At 54.0% G+C, this 12409-nt stretch overlaps 1 protein-coding gene across 1 annotated transcript in view; it reads right to left on the bottom strand.

The window, feature by feature from the left end:
* DNAH9 (dynein axonemal heavy chain 9) overlaps positions 1-9931 on the bottom strand; it is a gene marked incomplete at its 5' end in the record, with an annotated part of 197270 nt that extends 187339 nt beyond the window's left edge. Inside the window, 7 exons of the mRNA XM_082067422.1 lie at positions 417-584; positions 1944-2177; positions 2371-2582; positions 4238-4368; positions 5829-5987; positions 6618-6814; positions 9596-9931. Of these exons, the coding sequence (XP_081923548.1) occupies positions 417-584; positions 1944-2177; positions 2371-2582; positions 4238-4368; positions 5829-5987; positions 6618-6814; positions 9596-9931 (1437 nt within the window). The remainder of the gene's footprint in view (positions 1-416; positions 585-1943; positions 2178-2370; positions 2583-4237; positions 4369-5828; positions 5988-6617; positions 6815-9595) is intronic.
* Positions 9932-12409: the final 2478 nt, after the last annotated feature.

The raw sequence follows: 12409 nt of genomic DNA, 5'->3' as shown, positions 1-12409 counted from the left end.
TGAACTGTAACTAGGGCTAATTTTTGGAATAGGGCTTATGTTTCGAGCATTATGCTATAGCTTGTTTTTGGGGAAACATGGTAAATACCAAGAGCAAGAAAGCAAAGAGATGTGGGTGTTGGTACAGCTCTTACACCTCAGCAAGCACCATGTACAGTGAACGCTTGTGCATAAGGCATGGAAATCCCGGTTTCCCAGCTGCACTGGTCTAAGATCCTGATCTAGCAAGATACGTTAGATACAGACCTGCAAGAAGTCCCAAATCTCTGCAGGAAAGGCCAGCAGCTCCCTGTTCCCTCCAGTACCAGATCAGATCATAATGAAAGGAGGAAAGAGCTGGGAAGAAGACAGCAGGAAACTGCTGCTTTGGAAACATGCACATGTTCCTGGTGTTCCCATAAACTGGTCCCACCTACCATGTTGGTCAGGTCAAGACAGTCATAGGTTTGCTCTGAAAACAGCTTGTACGCCTCCTGGAACTCCTCATACATGTCCAGGACCTGCTGGCCCAGGGTCTTCCCTTTAATCCCACTGAATTCGATTTTCTCCAGCTTCATCAGGTCCAAGGCAGTTGCCAGGAGATCCTTCAAAGTCAACAGAGGGAGACACAGTGACGATGTTGACAAAAGAAGATGACAACAGTTGTCACAACAGAGTAGCACTTGCTGAGGGACCTTCCCAAGCACAGCGCTGGTGCTCAGGCTGGGTGGCAGGGATGGGAAGGGGCGAGCCTGATCTGCCTGTCCTGAGCATCAGTGGCTGCTCATAACACGTCCCTGTCCAGTGAGACCTGCTGCAGCCACTAGAAATACCATGACAACTGTAAAATCGCTTTTAAGGGTATTTAGAGGACAGATCCAAAGAAGGATATGAGACCCTTATATGTCATCCAGCATAGCTAAGAATCCCAATTTTATAGGTATTAGCCAAGCAGAGATTTCTAATATTTACAGGTACCCAAACTGTCCAAAGCTCCTGCTCAGTCAAACCTCTGCATGTCCAAGCGGGTGTTGCAGCACCTGCCCCGCTGGCCTTCTCTGCTGAGGTGGCACACGGGTCCTTCCCTTCCCACCCTCTGCAGCCTGGCAGTGCCACCTCTTGGGAAAATGTCCTGCTCTCCCAGTGGTGGTGGCAGCACCGGGCAGCTCTGCTGCCATCCCACCCCATCTGTCTCCCTAGGTAGGGCCAAGCAAGGGCTGGTTGAACACCCATTGTCTCAGAGGACCAGGAGAAACGTGCACAGGAATGCACAGGTGGCCACACTCTGCTTGCACTTGTCCTGGGGCCACCCGAGCAGGGCAGCAGGTTTTACAACAGACACGTAATATGAAACAGTGCGATGAACCAGAGGAAAGGGATCCTTCCCTCTCCACATGTTCACGGGCTACCCATGCACCAGTGTAACTGCAGCTTTTATGAAATTTCAAAAACAAATGCACATATGCATTCACATTCACTCTGACACACCAGCACATCCATTTGAACAAATACTTAGTAAGGCAAAAAATAAAGTGGAAATATGAGCTGTCCCTTGCTTTGTCTTGCAAGGCTGCTTGAAATGAAGGGACGAGGGGAAATGGAGACGGAGAGAGATGCAGCAGTTTTTCTCATTAACAGGCTGGTGTGCACTATGCTTTTAATTATTGTTTTACAGCTCACTCTGCAGGCTCTCCCTCTGACCCCAGATACTGCAGCTTTTACTGTCCTTGGAGTGTGGGACAGTAAAAAACACACCTACCAACCTGACCAGCTTACATATGTACTGAGCAGGACATGGTAAAACACAGTCTTAGACTCGCTGTAACAGGAGACCTAACAGCAAAAGAGCAGCCCCATCCCCTGGTATCAGGTGAAGCTATAGAAAGGAAAGATGCCAGCAAAGGAGCTCCTGGCTACAAAGCTCTCTTGAGGGTTTGCAATGTTTTTCAAGACCAGAGTCTCACCTCCACCATCTCCAGCCTCTTCAGGAAGGTGTCCAGCCTCACAAACACCATCGTGGAGCTGAAGTCCCACTCCCTCGCTTCTTGGCCTGGTTCATAATACGTGTGCAGTTTTTCCCTTCTCTCCTCAAACGCCTCTTTGAACGTGTTCAGGATACCGAGCACCATTCGCACCTTGCCCAGGCTCTCCTCCATGTCCCCTTTCAGAAGGTCTTCTGGAGACAGGAACACCAGGGCCTGGAAGAGCAAAATCACACCTGAGAGGTCACTTCTGCCATCACAGAAAACAGGGACTTCTTGTGCTGAACACGTTTGAACCTGTTTGTAAAGTTAAATGTTGCCTAAAGAATCACTTTGCCAGGGAAGGACAAGGGAAAGAAGGGGAGACAGGACACAGGGGACTGCAAACACAGGCATCACAGCCACAGACCTGCTCAATGAGAAGGTTGCAGATCTCCTGGAGCAGCACCACTATCCGCACGGGCATGTTGTAGTGCTTGGAGGTGACCCAGATCAAACACACCACATGGAGCAGGGGGAGCAGGAAAGGCTTCACCTCACTGAACTCAACCCTCTCTATGTCTTCCACGCGGCACTTGAGGGGCATCAGGTGCAGGCGAATATCCTGAGCTTCGGTCAAAGCTGTGTTGAGAGACGGGAGGAGCGGTAAGAGCCACCCAGCTGCAGTGCACTGGGTTCCCAGCTGGGTGCTGACCTCACCACATGGAAAAGTGCCTGGGAAAAGGAACTGTCCTGACAAGCACCGAGCACCCTCAGCCACCTGTGTGCTGCAGGTCACTCACTCATGAACATCGCTCACCTGCGGCAGTAACCAGAACAGAAATAAGCCAACATGATGGCAGGGGACAGGGAGCTGGGACAGGGCTTCGTGCAGAGCCTGAGTCCACAACTGCTAAAAAGTCACAGGAAATTTGCCCAGCAGCACCAAAAATACAGTGTTGCCATGGCTGTGAGCAGGCTCCAGGCCTTGCTGTACAGCACAAGGGGCTATATAACGTCACAGGCTATATAGCATGACAAATCTTGGCCTGAGCCCTTTTTAGCTCAGGTTTGGCCCCAACAGCCCCTTGCCCAGCAGGCAGATGACGAGTCCTGGCTGTAATAGAAAACCGGTCGACAGTAAAGCAACTGATGTCTGACTAGTCGAAAGCTCTAGCTTAGCTCTGTAGAGCTGTGTGGTTTTACCCTGAAGAATTATCCTAGAGCGCAAGCATTAATAAAACCAGATGATTGTTGTGCAATTAAACCTGTGGACCAACAAGAAGTGACAGAAGCCCTTGCATGCATGCAAAAATAACCCCTAAGGCCCAAGACCAAGGAAGAAGAGACTCCCACTATCAGCATCACCCTCCCAGCAAAGTCGCCAACAGCAGCCACACCAGCACAACACCAGGGAAAGGGGCAGAGACTTAAAAGCAGGTGCACACAAATCTGAACTACATTGTAATGGATTTTAACAATTATAGTCCAAATTATCCAATTAGGGTTAGTATTGCTGTAACTGGATTAAAACCAAATATTTGTTTTATTTTGATTAAACCCTTAAAGCATTAATTAGTTTAACAATGAACCCATGGCTCCTTATGTAAGGGGTGTTTCTCCAGCCCATATAAACTGCACAGTGCCGAGTGTGACACAGATCCTTAAGAGATTAAATGTTCACACGTGAAGGGGTGAAGAACAGTGTTTTCTGTCAGCACGTGCACAGCTAACACAGCCTGGATGGTTTCATCGTGCCAGAGAGCAGCTGGGTTGGACATGGAGGTCCAGCTGTGTTGGTCTGCAGGGACAGAGCAGCAGGACTACACTGTTTTTCACTACAGACAGGAATTTGCAATATTTCCTTGGGCTGCGCTCAACTCCCCTAAGTAAAGCAAAGCAAGGAAATTCGTGTTGCAGTGGCCAAAGCCTGGGAAGCAGCAGTCTAACAAAGCAGTTTTAGATACAAGATCTGTCCCCTTACTCTGAACTCCCATTCCTGCATAGTGACACCAGAGGAGCTGGTGGAAGTTGAGGTGAGTCCTGTTAGAGTAATGCAAACACTTTATTACAGCAGAGTAAATTCCCAAACCCATTCACCCTGACCTTTGGCAAGAGTCTGGCTCAACAGACCAGCGATGGAGCTGGTCCCAGCCTGGAAACAAAAGCCTCAACTCGTGAATTGAGACTGGGCTGCTTGTGCTCAAACCAGAAAGATTGAGCTTGAAACCAGTAACACCAGGCCATGAAGAAAGGCCAGAAGTCAGCACTGTGGTGAAGTTGCCCCAGCATCTCACCTGCCTCAACATCCATCAGCATGGTTTTGAAGGCTGGGATGTAGCTGCTCTCAACTCTCTCCAGCAGCTCCATCATGTTCCTGACCTTCCTCGTTGTCAGCTGGTTGTAAATGCACTCCAGGTCATCACACCTACAGCAACCGAGACACACAATCACAGAATCAGTTGGTTGGAAGAGACCCTCAGGATCATCGAGTCCAACCATAACCTAACCCCTGGCACGAACCCATGTCCCTGAGAACCTCATCTCTGTGTCTGTTCAACCCCTCCAGGAATGGTGACTCCACCACTGCCCTGGGCAGCCTGTTCCAATGCTACACAACCCCTTCTGGGAATAAATGTTTCCTAACAGCCAATCTTAACCTCCCCTAGCGCAACTTGAGGCCGTTTCCTCTGCTCCTGGCGCTTGTTCCTGGGGAGCAGAGCCCGACCCCCCCTGGCTCCAAGCTCCTTTCAGGCAGGTCAGAGATCAGAAGGTCTCCCCTCAGCTCCTGTTCTCCAGCTGAACCCCCCAGGTCCCTCAGCCGCTCCCATCGCACTTGTGCTCCAGCCCCTCACCAGCTCCGTTCCCTTCTCTCCACTCGCTCCAGCACCTCAAGGCCTTTCTTGGTGTGAGGGGCCCAAAACTGATTTGAGGTTTGGCCTCCCTAGCGCTGACTACAGTGGGCCTGCTGGCCACACTGTTCTTGATGCACACCAGGATGCTGGTGGCCATGTTACCTGCCTACACTGGGCCATCAGCTGTCCCCCAACATCATCTGTTTCCCCTGGGCCTGATTCAGGGTTTCCTCCAGCTACACATGGACTGTGGAAATGGGAGAAAGCTCCTGCAGGAGGCACAGACAAACCCTACAGGACAGACAGTGCTGAGTTCAGCATGACAGCAGCTCTGCTACTGACAGAACATTGCTGAAAAAAGCCATCATGTTTCTGCAGGCACTAGCAACAGCTCTCCAGCCAGCAGGGCTTTGCCTCGAGTCAGCCTGAACCAGTACAGCACAAAGGTTTTCAAAGGGCAGAAGGAAACACCACTCCCAGGCTCCTGAGCATCTAAAGCCCCTCTGGCCCTGACAGATGATCAGCAGCCAGCTGAGATGCACCATTTCCAGATGGCCCCACAGCAGGTGTCCATCAGCAATTACTCCTGTGGATGGTTCCTAGTGAACAGTGACTTAAGGCTGCCCAGGGCGGGTGTGGAGTCTCCTTCCCTGAGCCATTCAAACCCGCCTGGACCGACCAGTGTGATCTGCTCTGTGACCCTGCGTGAGCAGGGGTTGCACTGGGGGATCTGCAGAGGGCCCTTCAGCCCCCACCAGTATGGGATTCTGTAAAGGGCATTTCTGAAAAAATTCCCTTGAGGTGTAGCCCCTGTGGTGGCGCTAAGTTAAAACACAGCCAGCTGCCCAGTGACCTCCCAGGCACTTTGCAGATCATGATGATTTTCTGTGCAGGAGCAATTTTCCTTAGCTGAAGGCTACATGGACCCAAGGCGGCCTGTTCTTCTCAACTCATGGAAGTAGCAGCTCCACCACCAGCACTCTCCCTCTACCCAAAACCAGCACCACAGGGCACCATGCACTGCTCTGGGTACCTGTTCTTCCAGAACTCCAGCTCCACCTTCGGGTTCGGATTGCTGCCTTGCAGGAGAGGCTCTGAAGACTCTTTCTTCAGCACCTCCTGGATCTGGTGGCTCCAGTCTATGATGGCCGACTCCATGGCATACACCAGAGATTTATCTATCCGTTCCATGCTGCAGAAAACAGAGCACGTGGTTAACTTTGTTGATGTGCATTGTTCACTTGGATCTACTTCCAATGGCCGTGTGGGCAGCTGGATTTTACAGGGCTTCACATTTCAAAACCACAAAACAATCAAACCCCATAAGATTTTGTCATTGGTTTAATATAGGAATTACGCTCTGGAGAAAATGGCTGAATGTCTGCAGCAGTGTGGGCAACAACACTGTTCATAAAGTGAATGGTGGAAATGAAGAGCCAGTCATTGTCACATCAGATCCATTCAGGTTCAGGATCTGACCTGGAGACCCACACATCCAGCAAGATTCTCTCTCCCCATACTGTCCTCCCTCAAACTATTCTACATCCCTGCAGTCATTAACTCGCTTAATTCGATAAGAAACTCCACCAAGTGGGCTGGCAAGCTGAGGACAGGTCACCCCACTGCCTTGGAAGCGGTAACTTCTCACACAATCCCACCCGCACCACGTCCTGTCTGAGGAGTGATTCATTCCACTGCACCCACACATCTACTGGGGTCCCACAGGGGCACGCACGCAGCCCAGACACGATGACAACATGATGTACAAACGCATCTGCCTCTCTGGACCTTCCGGAACCTGTTATTTTGGGGTGGTACTCACGATTTCTCATTTTCCAGATCAGTGTCCTCGATTCCCTCTGAGCCAGCTGGGAGAGGCAGCAAGGTCTTGCCGTCTACTTGGCCAACAACTGTGAAAACGGTACTTTTGAGGTTGTGGACATGACGCACGATGTCTTGTGACACCACTTGTGGCCAGCCCTGATGGTTCTTCTTGTTCGTCAGGATGGGCACGATCACCTACAGCGGGAGTCACAGAGAGCAATGGAGAAAAAAGTGCAGCAGGAGACGGACAGGCCACCAGGCTCTGAGGTCTGTGCTTGGCCAAGCCTGGAGACTCATATTCATTGCTGTCTCAAGCAGTTCCCATGTGAAATAAAGGCAGCTGATGATCAACGGGCATCTCTACAGGCCCACTTTATACAGTAGAACACCCTTTCCCCCAAATCCAAGCGGCCAAGAAGGGTGGAAACCAGCAGACAAACTGAGCAGCCCCATCCCCAGGCTCTCCCAGCCTCTCAAGCCCGCAACTGGAGATGGCCCCGTGGGCTGCTGACCCTTGCCCTCACAACTGTCCCTGGTGCTTGGTCCCCGTGTCCCTGCCCGTGGGCATGGCCATCAGGCTGCCCTTTGAGCCTGCCAGGGCTCGGCTGAGCTCAGTGTGCTGCAAGGGAACGTCTGCTGGTACCTCCTGGGATCCACTGGTGGTGAGGGTCCCCCAGGTCCCCAGCGCAGCTGCAGCCCACTGAACAGGAGCTTTGCCTTCATCAGCGCTTTTACTGACCCAGCAGTGTGGGGTCGTGGGGCTGGTCTGGGCTTGCCCGGACCTGAGCTGCTTCTGGCTTGTTTGAGCTGTGACAGCAACACCGTATCTGTCACCTATCCTGGCTTGCTCTGCGCTGGGACCAGCCTATGGCAACAGCCTGACAAAGCCAGGTTGTCCCTGGTGACAAACAACAGCCCTTTGTGTTACTGGGCTCGGGGGGGAGGGGGTGACTAAAGGCATAAAAATAGCTACAAAGGGACATAAAATTGAAGCGGAATAAAGCAGCTCAGCACCTCCATGGTGCTGTCCCAGGATGCTGAAGACTCTTTGGAACCATGGCTGGCTCCGTAAACCCAAGGAAGACCCAACCAGCCACCTTTGTGCCCAGGGAGCCGTGGGAAGGGGGAGCACAGCCCCAGGGAACACACGGGCAGGTGCTGCCGAGTTCACCTTCAGCAGTTCTAGCTGCATTATTAGCAAGATTTGCCTCTATTACTTAAAGTACGTGGACTGCTAATGCCAGTGATGTTGTAACCAGGCAAATGACAGCCGTTCATTTTCTTTTTGATTGTTAAAATGATAACTGGACTGAGGATGAAGCCCCAGCCCACAGAGCAGGTGTGTTCCCTTCGGCACCGCAGGAGTGAAGCGACAAGCAGACAAGGTCACCAGCTGTGACCCGCAGCTCAGCTGCGATCCCTCACTGAATAAGGACAGTTTCGGTTGTGTCTACCCCTGATGTCCTTAATGACCCGTAGAAAGCCTGACACAACCTATTTCTTTCACTGGACAAATTCTCCTGGGACTGTCCTAAAAAACGCTGATAAAAGACTGCACAAAGTGTGGGCAGAGCAACACACGACCCCAACCCCAACCCCAGGAAATTCAAGACCTTCTTCACCTTCGCGCACACCCGCCCCATCTGCCTGACCCAGCACCACCGCTGCGTTTGCCTTCAAGTGAAGCTTGAGAGGAAAATGGGATGAAAACCAGGCACAATCTGCTCCCTGCAGAAATACTGCGTGTCTGCACAGGGGAAGAGCAAAGCCTGCAAACACGCAGCTGGGACGCACAATCCTGGCTCCCGAAGGCATCCAGAAAACAGGATTTAACAGGATCTGCTAAAGTGTTCCTACCCCATCATCTCCCCATAGCAGATGGTGTTTGCAATGCTATTGGCCGGCCGTGATGCAAAACTGCTGTTTGTGCAGACTTAGCAAGACCACGGGGCTCATCAAAACAAAACTCCCCGTATAAATAATGTGTTTTCCCACAAAACCAGGATAACCAGTCTGGCAGCCTGCTCTTGGGAATCCAATCTATCAGTCACCATCTTCACATACCAAACAGCATGACCAGAGCTTCTTGAATCAAGCAGCTCCTCTACTTTCCCATTACAGCCTCATTCCTGAGACTTCTCCAGGTGAGGAGCCATCAGGAACAAACCGAGACAACATTGTATAGTTCAGGCTAATAAGACAGCAAAGCGAAAGCACTCGAACCTCTTGACGATCTCTTTAAGAAAACATCAGCCCACCTGAGGTAACCGGACACTGAGCTACAGGAGGCTCCTGAACATCACAGAACACTTTTTCACTATGAGAGTAGTGGAGCACTGGCCCAGGTTGCTCAAAGAGGTTGTGGAGTCTCCATCCTTAGAGATACTGAAGAGCTACCTGGACATGGCCCTGGGCAACTGGCTCTGGATGGCCCTGCTTGAGCAGGGGTTTGGAGCAGGTGACCTGCAGATGTCCCCTCCAGCACCTGCCGGTGGATCAGTCCCACAAGAACCCCACTGATAGACAGAGCTGATGTCGATAAGCATTCAGGTAGTTTATAGGAGTTCTAAAGCTGCCCATGGTACTGCAAAGGGCAGAGTTAAGGGTACAAGTGCATCAGCAGCGAAGGGAGGGAGGCCAAGGAGCCGGTCTGTAGGAGGGGACACCTTCCCCCTGCCATGTGCGAGGGGCACCCGGCACTCATGGATGCCAGGGCTCCCCCTGCACCTCCAGCGCTGCCCAGGCCTCACAGGATCCCAGCCTGGTTGGGCTGAAGGGCCCTCTGCAGATCCCCCAGTGCAACCCCTGCTCACGCACGGTCACAGAGCAGATCACACAGGTGGGTCCAGGGGGTTTGAATGTCTCAGAGAAGGAGACTCCACACCCGCCCTGGGCAGCCTGGGCCAGGCTCTGGCACCTCCCAGCAAACAAGTTTCTGCTCATGTTGAGCCTGTCCCCGTGGCCCCTCATCCTCACCTCCTCCACGAGGGCGGCAAAGTGCCGCAGGGCATCGGCGGGCAGGTCCCCGCAGAGCAGCTCCCCGGGGCCGGCGCCGGGGGCCCGCAGGAAGAACAGCCCCTTGCGGCGGCCGGCGGGGGGCGGCGGGGGCGGCCCCAGCTCCAGCTCCCCGGCCGGGCCCCGCCAGAGCAGCAGCGCCGGCCCCGCCGCCCCCGCCAGGAACCTCCGCAGCAGCGGCCCCGCCGCCTCCCCGCCCGCCCAGCGCTCCCAGCGCTCCGCCGGCACCCCCAGCCCCCGCGCCGCGCACCGGCACAGCCGCCCGGCCCCGGGCACCGGCTCCGCCGCCTGCTCCATCCGGCCGGCACCGGCGGGTGTTTGCGGGGAGGAGCCGCGTTGCCCGGGGGAAGGGACACTGCGAGGAGCCGGGGGCGGGCCGGGGCGGGACCCAGCTCGCCTGGGAGACGCAGCTGCCCCGGGCAACCGCGGCTGTCAACACAGGCTGGGGATGGAGGGCCTGAGAGCAGCCCTGCGGAGGACTTGGGGGTGCTAAGGGATGAACCATGGGACATGAGGGTCTGGAGCACCAGGGTGATGGGGAGTGGCTGAGGTGGAGTCACCATCCCTGGAGGGCTTTAAAAAGACATAGAGATGAGGCTCTTTAGGGACATGGGTTAGTGCTAGAGTTAGGTTATGGTTGGATTTGATCTTAAAGGTCTCTTCCAACCAAAATGATTCTATGAGCCGGCAATGTGCACTTGCAGCCCAAAGGCCGATCAAATCCTGGGCTGCCTCCCAGCCCTGTGAGCAGCAGGTGCAGGGAGGGGATTGTCCCCTCTGCCCCGCTCTGTGAGACCCCTGCAGTGCTGGTCCAGCTCTGGGTCCTCAGCACAGGACACACATGGACCTGCTGGAGAGGGGCCAGAGGAGCCACAGGAATGATCCGAGGCTGGAACAGCTCTGCTGGGGGACAGGCTGAGAGAGCTGGGGGGTTCAGCTGGAGAAGAGAAGCTCCAGGGAGACCTTATTGTGGCTGATGACAAAGATGGTGACAGAGTTTTGAGCAAGGCCTGTTGTGATAGGACAAGGGGTAATGGTTTAAACTAAAGGAGGGAGATTCAGGCTGGACATGAGGAAGAAATTGTTGCCCCTGAGGGTGGTGAGAGCCTGGCCCAGGTTGGCCAGAGAGGTGGTGGATGAACCATCCCTGGAGTCATCCCAGGCCAGGCTGGACGGGGCTCTGAGCAACCTGAGCTGGTGAAGATGTCCCTGCTCATGGCAGGGGGAACTGGGGGAGCTGGGAATGTCCCTTCAACCCCAACTGTTCTGTGGTTCAACAACTGGAATTTCACACCAGCGTCCCTCCTCACAGCCAGGTTTCACTCAGACCAGAACATCTCAGGCTCCCCAGAAGCAATTTTCCCCCACTCACTCAGCAGGGAAGCTCATGAGCACAGACCTGGGTCATTTTTCTACCGCAGGCACAAGCAGATCCCTTTCACCACCCACTATCAAGTTGCTCCACAACACCACCATACTTATATCCACCACCTGGAGCTGTAGCTTGTGTGCTATCATCTCCGAACACTGCTGTATTTGCATTTCATTAGTACCTTAGTGTGAGAAGTGGCTCATTATTTTCTAAATAAAAGAGCCATCTTTACTTTTATGAAAAGTAGCAAGGGGATCTTGTGCAGTCTTACCACAGCAGTAACTGTGCCGTCCCCTGGACACTGCAACACGACCCCATTTATACCTGCACAATAACAGGTACTTGCTTAGTCTTTCCCCAGGCCCCTACTGTTCTTAAAAGCCCAGCAGACATTTCTCCACAGTACCCAGCTGTGTCCATTACTCAGTTTCTTCTTTAGACAAACATAATACTAAAGCACACTTAATCAACAAAAGATGCTTTGCTACCAGTTTCTGTCTTAATTTCACAGAACACAAGACTGGTTGGGTTAAAGGGATCTCTGCAGATCCCCCAGTCCAACCGCTGCTCACGCAGGGTCACAGAGCAGATCACACAGGTGGGTCCAGGGGGGTTGAATGTCTCAGAGAAGGAGACTCCACACCCGCTCTGGGCAGCCTGGGCCAGGCTCTGGCACCTCCCACCAAACAAGTTTCTGCCCAGCCCGGCCTTGCAACTCGGCACCTGCTGCTGCCCCTCCGGCTGCCGACAGCCAGCCCGGCTTCTTGCACAGCCCCCTGGTTCCCCCCTCACCCCGTCCCCCCAGTTAGTGCCAGGGGTGCTTCTGAAGCCCATGGACACCTCAGCCCCACCCGGGGTGCAGGATGGGCCTTTGCTGGCTCTGCCCTGGTGCCCACTGGTTTGCTCCCAGTGGGGGGGACCTGGATACCACTGGATCCACCTGGGCACCCCCAAAGAGCCTTTTTAGCACTTATTTTTCTCCTGAAAAAGCAAACACAGCGGGGCTTTCTGCCATCCTGCCCCAGGGACCCCCACTCAGACCACACTGGCACTTGGTTGACCATCGCCATTTATTGCAGCCGCTGCCTGCTCAGCGCCCGGGGCGGTGGGACCGGGGCCGGGACCCCCGTCCTGCCCGGCTGTCAGGGGGATGATTCACTGCGGGGGGGCTGGATGGGCGGCAGCAGCTTCGGTGCCAGGGTGAGGCGTCCCGGAGACGAGGCTGGTCGGCGCTTCAGCACGGCTAATAGCAGTGGGGAGGCGGTGCCTGGGGGCGAGCGGCAGGGTCAGCCACAGACACCCACCAACAGGGTCCTGCCCCCACCCTGAAGCACACAGGCTGTTGTCCCACACTGCCCAGCACCACCCCACATGTGCCCCCAGCTCCTTCCAGCTCCAGCACA

The sequence above is a fragment of the Streptopelia decaocto genome (assembly GCF_964273445.1).
Source record: "Streptopelia decaocto genome assembly, chromosome: 16".
NCBI classification, from domain to species: domain Eukaryota; kingdom Metazoa; phylum Chordata; class Aves; order Columbiformes; family Columbidae; genus Streptopelia; species Streptopelia decaocto.
Note: the sequence above shows the minus strand (reverse complement) of the source record. Positions and strands in the feature narration are given on the sequence as shown.